The sequence below is a fragment of the Amia ocellicauda genome, chromosome 23, assembly GCF_036373705.1.
Source record: "Amia ocellicauda isolate fAmiCal2 chromosome 23, fAmiCal2.hap1, whole genome shotgun sequence".
Lineage (NCBI taxonomy): Eukaryota > Metazoa > Chordata > Actinopteri > Amiiformes > Amiidae > Amia > Amia ocellicauda.
In genome coordinates this window covers 18,759,865-18,770,030 of record NC_089872.1, presented here as the reverse complement: position 1 = coordinate 18,770,030, position 10,166 = coordinate 18,759,865, and the positions used below count along the sequence as shown (strand labels likewise).

The following is a 10,166-nucleotide window of genomic DNA, read 5'->3' as shown; positions in this document are numbered from 1 at the left end:
GAGGTACTAAAGGGACTAGCAGAATTAAAAACAAACAAATCACCTGGGCCAGATGGGATATTTCCAACAGTACTTGAAGAAATGAGGGAAATTATTTATAGGCCGCTAACTCAAATATTCCAAATGACACTTAGAACAGGGGATGTGCCAACTGACTGGAAGACAGCAAATGTCAAACCAATCCACAAGAAAGAGGACAAAACTGAGCCAGGAAATTACAGACCAATCAGTCTCACCTGCATCACCTGTAAAATGTTGGAAAAAATGATTAGACAGAAAATAGAGGAGCATCTTAATGAAAACCATATTCTTGGAGATAGTCAACATGGGTTTAGACGAGGCAGATCATGTCTTACTAATCTATTAGAATTTTTTGAACATGCAACTGCAGCTGTAGATCATGTGAAAGCATATGATATGATATACTTAGATTTTCAAAAAGCTTTTGATAAGGTTCCACACCTGATCCTCAAATTGGAAGATGTAGGCATTCAGGGTAATGTAAGCAGATGGATTATGAACTGGTTGATGTAAAGGAAACAGAGGGTGTCGATTAGAGGAGTCGGTTCTAACTGGAGTGAGGTTGTTAGTGGAGTTCCACAGGGATCAGTATTAGGGCCTGTGCTTTTTCTAATCTATATTAATGATCTGGATTCTGGGATAGTTAGCAAACTTGTCAAATTTGCAGATGATACTAAAATAGGTGGCTCAGCAGATACAATCTTGGCAGCACAGGCTGTTCAAAGGGACTTGGATAATATTCAGTTGTGGGCGACACCTGGCAGATGAAATTCAATGTGGACAAGTGCAAGGTATTATATGCACATTTGGCACACAGATATATAGATATGTATGTATATGTATATTATATACACACATACATACATATACAGTACTGTGCAAACATTTGAGGCAGGTGTGAAAAAATGCTGTCAAGTATGAATGCTTTCAAAAATAGACATGTTAATAGATTATATTTATCAATTAACTAAATGTAAAGTGAGTGAACAGAAGAAAAATCTACATCAAATCCATATTTGGTGTGACCACCCTTTGCCTTCAAAACAGCATCAATTCTTCTAGGAATACTTGCACAAAGTCAGGGATTTTGTAGGCATATAGTCAGGTGTATCTATAATATGATCTTATATCAGTGTTTTTTGCTCATGTAGAAATATGACGTCCTAGTCCTACAGGAGCACATTGGTAAGTCAGAGACAGGTTAAGCCATGAACAATAGTTGTCCAGGGCGCATTTAAATGTCTCTGGCCTCTGCGTGTACATAGAAAAAGCTGCAGACAGCTGTCCATCTAGACTGTCTGTCTTATGGTGGCTGGCTTCTGATTGGTTTAACTGGTAAATTTGCAAAATCCATTCATTAATAAACATGAAATCAATATTTTCCTTTCAGTCTGGTATCTGGTAACATGGAGTAACAAAAACGAAATCACACGTTGTAAAACTTCTTATTTTTAAACTAAGAATCATTTATGAGCCGGCCGAATGCAAGCAAAACCAATTGAAAATAATACTACAAAAAATGATCCAATGTCTCGGCGAATTGTGATAATCCAGGCTTCGCTCCTTTGTTTGTAGGCTGCAGATCTGTGAAATGACAGGGCTTTATACGCGTCACAGTGGGAATCACTCACACGACTGGCAACACAACAGACACACGTGTGTTTACCGCACTTCCGGGACTGAGGCATTCCGAGCCTCGCTTTCGCCCTGTAGTGCTTCATCCTCTTCCGGGTGGTCCTGCCGCGATATGTGTCCTCCACACTGTGTCAAAGGTTCCGCCTCCACCTCCTCCCCTCCGGTGTTGCAGCCTAAACAGCGCCATGCATCGCTCTCTCAGAAGCGTCCAGCGCTTAAACAGCAGCCGCATCGCCCTGCACAAGACCGGCGCTGTCAGCCAGACCTGCCGCGCTGCAGCCATCGCCATCCGTGCCCCAGCAAGAATGGTAAAGGTGCTTTTTAATGTCAAGGTTTTAATCGTGCATTGAAAATAGCGCACAGGTAGCACGCCAGGCCCGCGAATGACCTTTTCTGTGCGGTGCTGTCACCTCCTAGTAACTGTCTGATCTGCGTGTTTAAGGAATTGAGATTTTCTGCGGTTACACAAGGAAGTAAGTTGCGTTTAATTGTGTAACATTGTAGTTTGCTTGTGTTTAAATGCAAGCATGTTATAGGTTTGTGCCAAAATGCACACACAAGGTCAATGGCAAACTTGCATGCAATATAAGCTCACTTTCTTTCCCCACTTGGCACTGTACTATTTCCACAATGGCGGTGAGCTTGCTATTTATCCTACACACGTTATTCATTAGTTTCTATTTTTTCCTCATCTCAAAAACAAAGACTTGTGCCAGTGCATTTGAGGGTTAAAATAATGAAATCCTGCACATCAGAAAATGTTCAAGCTTAATTCTGAAAGCAGTACATGGCAATTCCTCAGGACTCAGGATTTTGTCGTTTATACATCTTTTTTTTTTTTTTTGAAAGACTTTCAGTGCTGGCTTATGACAAAGAGTTAAAAAGTGGGTGGGACTGCTGTAACATGAAAAGGAAGATGTCACTTGGAAAATAATGAATTGTTACATAGTTGTCTTATAATTGTGGTATAAATCTATTTATATTTGTAGCACTGTATCTAAGCAAGCTGATGCTCCAATATGATGCATATTTGAATTTCTCCATCTGAAATCGTTTGACAACATGAAACTGACTCTTTGTTTCTCTGTTTTCTTATTGTTTCACGATACATTGATATATATATTTGTATGCTAATTTGTCCCAGGCAAGCTCAGAGTCTTACAGAATTGAACGGGACACTTTTGGGGAGCTGAAAGTACCAAGTGACAAGTACTATGGAGCCCAGACTGTCAGGTCTACAATGAACTTCAAGATCGGTGGAGTGACCGAGCGAATGCCAGTGAGTTTCTCCTTCAGCTTGAAAATAAATTTGTATATTAATGTGTGTGTGTGTGAGTGTATACTAAATAAAGTACAGTTTTACAGTCTAAAACTAAATAACCTTCATAACATTGTTTTGTTACAGTTTTTTCTTCTCTCTGAGTAGTATAGATAATGTTTATTTTTAGAGATTGTATACAGTATACAGATTGTATTTCTTATGCAGTTACTTTTGTAAAGGGTGGATTTTTCTTTACTATATCTGTGTATGGATTTCTGTATGGGTTCTTGCTTTGTGTTTGTATACTGTCAATACTGAAACTCTAAACTCCCTTTTTCGATTCTTAGACAAGTGCCACACTGAGTTTTTAAGAGTCTGATATCTTCACCATAAAGTAAGGGTTATAATACAGAGTAAGGGAGATGATTGCTCTCCATGTGTCCACAGCGTTGTTGCCTTCACCTTTACAAATGCCTTCCAGATCCAAGTCATCAAGGCCTTTGGCATCCTGAAGAGAGCCGCTGCAGAAGTCAACAAGGACTACGGCCTGGACCCAAAGATCGCCGATGCCATTGTCAAGGCTGCCGATGAAGTACGTAGTCTGTAGATAGTCTATCGCAGGTGCTTGAGTCGGCTTGAGTCGGAGTCTGTCCCCCCCTGAGCCTTAGACTTACTCCTCCTTCGAAGTTCAGAGCCTAGCCTTCATAATCTGCCAGAGCTGTGCTGCATTTATTGCTTTGGGGGAATCGGTCTTGCGGTTCGCGTGTCACATTTGTCGTCTTTTCTTTGTTTTCAAACCCTTCCATTTGCGTTTTTTAAGGTCGCCGCTGGCAAGCTGGACGAGCACTTCCCTCTGGTGGTGTGGCAGACCGGCTCGGGTACCCAGACCAACATGAACGTCAATGAAGTGATCAGCAACCGGGCCATCGAGATCCTGGGCGGGAAACTGGGCAGCAAAGACCCGGTCCACCCCAACGACCATGTCAATAAAAGCCAGGTGTGTCAACAGATCTTGAATTCTGATGTGTTCAGGATTGAACGGCATGTTTTTAAGATGTTTGACGGGCTGTTTACGAAAGAGACTCATCTCCGCAGAGCTCCAACGACACGTTCCCGACCGCCATGCACATCGCCGCGGCCAAGGAGGTCCACGAGGTCCTGCTGCCCGGCCTGCAGATGCTCCACGACGCCCTGGCGGCCAAAGCCCTGGAGTTCAAAGACATCATTAAGATCGGGCGCACCCACACGCAGGACGCCGTGCCCCTCACTCTGGGCCAGGTATGGCTTGTGTGGTTCGTTTGCTTTTAACGACAGCTTGTGATGTTGTTGACCAATTGTGCTCTCGCAGACCTGGCACGCTTCTTTTCCTGTGTTTATATATTTCAAAAACCACATTTTTAGGTGTATGTTAACTTGGGTATATTGTAAATAAAGTTAACCAAATGCTTTGTGCTCCTAATCAGCGCAAGACCTACTTCCTCATTAGAAAACATACTGCTCCTAATTTACACAGAGTTAATGAAATTAATGTGGTGTTTTTTTCGAAAGGATAAACCTCGAGTGTCCACCTCTGGATTATTTAAAGGTTAACTAGGGGCAAAAATATGGACAAACATTAACTATTGGGAAACATCACATGACTTTAAAATGAAAAACTACTTAACGGCAGGAAGCCAAGTTGCATCATGTAACAAGAACCACTCAAACAGGATTAAACCACAGGCCACGTTAATAAGAGACTTATCTGTCTGCTCCATTTGAGTGCAGTTCAGAGAGATCATTTACAGTTAATTATATTTTATTGATATTATGTACGGAAATAACAAGTAATTGTCAATTCTTCTGAGATGCCAGGGTAGGAATCTGGGTTGTTGGGTTCTAGTTGATCTGTATTTCTATTTCTTGATTGATGTCTCAGGAGTTCAGTGCCTATGTGCAGCAGGTGAAGTATGGCATGGAGGGGATCAAGGCTGCGATGCCCAGAGTCTACGAGTTGGCGGCCGGTGGCACGGCAGTCGGCACGGGCCTGAACACGCGCATCGGGTTTGCCGAGAAGGTGGCAGAAAGGGTTTCATCCCTGACCGGTAAGAAAACGTGGCACAATAACTCTAGTTCACACCGAGCCTTAAACTGCTGCATCTCTTCCTGAGGCAAAGGAGTAAATCAACAGGTGCCCACGTGTGCCGTCTCGTTCCCAGGTCTGCCCTTCGTCACAGCGCCCAACAAGTTCGAGGCGCTGGCGGCCCACGACGCCCTGGTGAAGCTGAGCGGCGAGATGAACACGGTGGCCTGCAGCCTGATGAAGATCGCCAACGACATCCGCTTCCTGGGGTCGGGGCCCCGCTGCGGCCTGGGGGAGCTCAGCCTGCCCGAGAACGAGCCGGGCAGCAGCATCATGCCAGGTGGGCGGCGTCAGGTCACGGGGAGCTCCGAATGGTTTTGTACAGTTACGGGACGTTTTTGAAGGCATAGGCGCAAAAGGAAAATGAATTCTCCGTCGGCCTGTGATTAATAGGATAAGCCCTCCTTGCAGTTTGCAGCTGTCAAACCCTCTCGGCCACGTGGCTCAGGTTTCAGTTCAGAATATAGTCCTTCCCTGACTGGCCCTGTGTCAAGTATAGCTTCTGTTTTTCCCTGTGCATATTTAAGATGGTAGGGGTGTGTATAACTGCATAAACTGAGTGAATTCAGTGTAAAACTCAATTTATATTTGTGTTCAATTAATTAGTGTGGTATGGGCTTTTCAGCTCCTGAGATACAGAAGCCAGGTGCTAAGTCGGCCTGTGTCTGATTTAGAAATCAAACCAGAGCTCATTAAATAGTGGATTTGTTTTTCTTTACCTTTTGGATCCAATTAAGAAGGTGCGATTCCTTTGTGGGATGAGTTCTTCATCAACAGATAGGCCCCAGTCGGCTGGATGGCCTTTCCAGACCTCAGTGGACCGAATGCCCTTTTATCTTCGTTGCCGGTCGTGTTGTATTGATGTTTTACCTGCTGGCTTTGTGCATTAGTCATTTTATATCCGTTCCCCTGGAAGATCTTGGGATTCAGATCCCGGATAGAAAACCCAAATGCGTTCAGTGGAGCAGTTTGGGCTTCCTGGTCATCTTCACAATCGATTCTTTGCTTTTCTGTTGGCGCTGTACAGTAGGGGGCCCAACTCTGATCACATGGGGCCTGCTAGGTCTTCTCATTTTTTGTTCCAGCCAACTTCTTCATTACATATCAAATGCTTTGCATAATTAACCTAATTTAGTAACAATAATTGCAGTCTTAAGCTGTTGTTAATTCTAAGAGGCTAAAGAAGGGGCATCTCGGGGGGTTATTATTCATGGTGAATAATCATCAATTCTCTTCCTCTTAATTGCAGGAAAAGTGAACCCAACGCAGTGCGAGGCGATGACGATGGTGGCTGCCCAGGTTATGGGGAATAACGTGGCTGTCACAGTGGGGGGCAGCAATGGGCACTTCCAGCTGAATGTGTTCAAGCCTATGATGGTAAGTGATGTCACAGACTGGGGACGAAGAGGTTTGTTATGGGCTACCCCACGCTTTCTTACAGTAGTCCCCGCCCAGTGCTAGGAGTAAGGATGTTTTCATCTGACAGTGCTTTAGCAGAAACATTTGTTATGCATTTGATCTCCGATGCAGTTTCTTCCTGCAGATTAAAAACGTGCTGAACTCGGCCAAGCTGCTGGGTGACGCCTGCGTCTCATTCACGGAGAACTGCGTGGCGGGGATCGAAGCGAACCGAGAGCGGATCGACAAACTCCTGAACGAGTCCCTGATGTTGGTGACGGCGCTCAATCCACACATAGGTGAGGCCCTCTCTGCCAGCAGGGGGCAGCCACTCACTGATAAAGCAGCCGCTCGCAGATAACTCGCATGCCTGTATGGTGTGCCTGCTTTATTTGCTCAGCAGAGACCCTTATTTGGGGTGACTCGGAGTGCACAAGTTTGTTTAAGGCACAAAAATAGTGTGTAGACTGGATTTGCAAAATTTTTGATATGGTTTCGTAGCACTGGTTAAAATAAGGTTCTCGGTTTTATATTGAAAGACTTGCATCTCTCCTAAATGCTCATGTTATTTAAAAAAACATAATTTTGTGATGCGTTTACAGTTTAAAATCAGTTTGGTGGCTGTGGAAATAATTAAATTGTGCAAATGTTTATTTTTGGGTGAGTTCTGGAGGAGTTTGTGCCTCTTAGTGAACAGTGTTTGGCCACGGATGGACAGGAAGAGAGCAAAAGGGGGTGGATTATGGTGCCAAAGACGTTTAATGCTGATGGATGACGTGCATCAGACTGGCAAATGCATTAATGTCTGAGACAAGCGCTCCTGCTTTCCCAAAACAGCTTGTCTTGTTTTCTGGGTGGCTGATGACAGATTGATTGAAGTCCTGTCCTTAACGTGCCGGAGGCTCTCGAGGAGCCGAGGAGAAGGGAAATCAAGCAAAAGTGGCCTGGATTTCTCATTCGTTTATTAAATCGTTGCCCTGTTGATGCAACGACATTACAATAAGTGCCCTCTCAAGGTATGACAGCTGTGCGGAGCTTAATGGCCGAGCAGAAGCGATATAAACACGGCCGCCCTGCTGCGCGCCTTCCAGGTCAAATATAAAACGATTATCCAGCTTTATATAAACTTAGAGTATGACCTTGCACAATATTGATTGCACTGGACTCTGAGCACCGTGAAGCTCGGGTTGTCAAGGGGTCGATGTCAAAGCAACACACATTTTGCGATATTGTGGGCTTGTGTGTGTGTGTAACTCGCAGTAGTGCTTTCTGTATCAGTGCTGTCAGTTTTTCTGACGTACGTCCTGACGTGTGTGATTGCAGTGGTTTTTGTTTATTGTAGTGATATTATTTGATCGATTGATCCGAGTCCTTGCCTGTCACAGATATTACTGCTACAGTGGCTTCTGTGTCGCTTCCTTGGCCTCTGAACTGTACAGTACTCTCGGAAATGAGTCCATGGTGTTTAAAATGTTCTCTCCATGGTCTTATGACCTACGAGGTCACCGTGGGAGGAGGGCATTTGATGTATTACTTGACATGCTGTATTGGTGGCCAGGAAAAAGAAAACTAATGCAGAAAAAACCCGGGAGACTACTTTTTGGATTTAGTTTTTCCTCTGCAATACACGATCGATAGATTTGCCACAGCTGTTTATAATATTGGTCTTGGTTTTTAGAAATGCTCTCCCCCGATGCCTGTCCAACTGTAGTAAGTTTGAAAATGGTAGCGGTCTTGAAATGGACTCCTTGTGAAGTGGAGATCAAATAGAAAGACTATGACTAAGATTGAATAATTTATTGTTACATCTTTTGTGTCAGTCCGATTAGTCCTCGCTTCGCAGCCCCAGAAGAGCCAGCCCCCCCCGTCCACGTTAGCTGATTATCCTCTCCTCTTTAACGAGATTAAAGGGTTTAATCGGGTTTAAGGAACCACCTCCTTCATTTCTCTGATTAACCTACCTGTCAACCGCAATCTTTCTCCAAGCTGTAAATACCACCTGGAGCTCACAGTCCAACGTGAGCGCAGTGGGGCTTTACACCGAACAAAGGGTGCCTTTTTAATGATCAACTTGTGGCTTGCATATACGCTATATGTGTAGTATTGTGTGTTCATCGCTCATGCATCCATCAAAGCTAATTTATGAAATACTCTGCAGATTTATATCAATACTTGTCAGGATTGCACATGAAATTGCATTCTGGTTTGTTGCCACAAATTAATGTCTAGTGAACATCAAGAGCGCATAAATCCCTCGGTGAACATTTTTTCCATCCCCACACACACACACACACACACACTGTCTTTAAATCACGCTATTATTCTTTTGTGTAGGATATGACAAAGCTGCCAAAATTGCGAAGACAGCCCACAAAGAAGGAACAACACTAAAAGAAATGGCCATCAAGCTGGGATACCTCACAGCGGAGCAGTTTGACCAGTGGGTCAAGCCGGAGGATATGCTGGGTCCTAAGTAATTAAAATATCAAAATTGTCTCTGTAAAATAAAATGTCCTTTTGCCAAGAACGGATTACTTGCTATGTTTACAGACTTGCCAGTCCATTGTTGTGTCCTGCACGGCTTACTACAGCTTGTAGTGACTGATGCAGTGTAAGCTATTGAACTTTTGAACAATTATCTCCCCGTTATCTCTGACCGCATTTGACCCGTGTGCAGCAGCCTGTGAGAGAGAGGGATCGCACCCATCTGTGTTTCATTAGGGTGATGTGTTTTCATACTCTTCCCTATTTAAACAGAGGGGGGGTGGGGGGTCCTACAGAATTCACTTTCATACTTCGTGCCCTCAAGTCACTGTTGAATGAAAATGTAATTAAAAGAACCTCCTTACGTGTGCCTGTGTGTATTCAATAAATTAGCTTCCCTTCCCCTGCAGGGGAGGTGAAAAGGTTGCGTGAAGACTGTGCCTGAAACCTCCAGTTCTCAATCAGACGCACCTCTGGGCAGAGATAGGGAAACCTAATTAAAAAAAGAATTTTATAAACGAAAAGTTAACATTCCAGAAAGGGACGATGGCGGTTAAAGCCTTCAGGGATGTGCCTGAGCGCTGAGAAGGGGGAGCCGTCAAGGTTAACCATCTTCCAGACAATTGCGACAGAGCATCTTATTGTTACAATGCATTCATACAAACAAAAAGGACTATACACCTATTTCATACTCGTGCTTTGTTACTGTTAATGCTATTCACTGGGTATGATGGGCCCTCATCATTTTTATTTGTATACAGATGCCATGAGAATAATAAAGATTATTTTATATGACAGCTATTAATTCAAGATAAATGTAAGCCAATTATATGTGTGCAATACTGAACAGAATACGTTTATGTATATTTAGCACAAATAAATGAAAATGTAAGTCAAAAACAATCCTCAAGTATTGTGACCTGCTTATATGATGTATACACCAATCAGCCATAATATTATGACCACCTGCCTAATATTGTGTAGGTCCCCCTTATGCCGCCAAAACAGCCCTGACACATCGAGGCACGGACTCCACTAGACCTCTGAAGGTGTGCTGTGGTATCTGGTACCAAGATGTTACCAGCAGATCCTTTAAGTCCTGTAAGTTGCGAGGTGGGGTCTCCATGGATCGGACTTGTTTGTCCAGCACATCCCACGGATGCTCGATTGGATTGAGATCTGGGGAATTTGGAGGCCAAATCAACACCTTGAACTCGTGATTCATCAGAGCTGACAGAGGAATCA

General features: G+C 43.8%; 1 protein-coding gene across 3 annotated transcripts; it reads left to right on the top strand.

Annotated features, from left to right (window-relative positions):
* The first annotated feature begins 1,792 nt into the window (after positions 1 to 1,792).
* fh (fumarate hydratase) lies at positions 1,793 to 9,291 on the top strand. Of its 3 annotated transcripts, none has more exons than XM_066696817.1 (10): positions 1,793 to 1,964; positions 2,801 to 2,935; positions 3,399 to 3,509; positions 3,738 to 3,914; positions 4,013 to 4,195; positions 4,836 to 5,001; positions 5,116 to 5,319; positions 6,289 to 6,416; positions 6,583 to 6,736; positions 8,772 to 9,291. In XM_066696817.1, the coding sequence occupies exons 1-10, from the start codon at positions 1,842 to 1,844 to the stop codon at positions 8,912 to 8,914; spliced, it is 1,524 nt and encodes a 507-aa protein (XP_066552914.1). In that variant the 5' UTR covers positions 1,793 to 1,841; the 3' UTR covers positions 8,915 to 9,291. The 3 variants fall into 3 exon arrangements, with proteins under 3 accessions (XP_066552914.1, XP_066552913.1, XP_066552915.1); XM_066696816.1 differs by having other exon boundaries at positions 1,793 to 1,970; XM_066696818.1 differs by lacking the exon at positions 1,793 to 1,964 and adding an exon at positions 2,024 to 2,129.
* Positions 9,292 to 10,166: the final 875 nt, after the last annotated feature.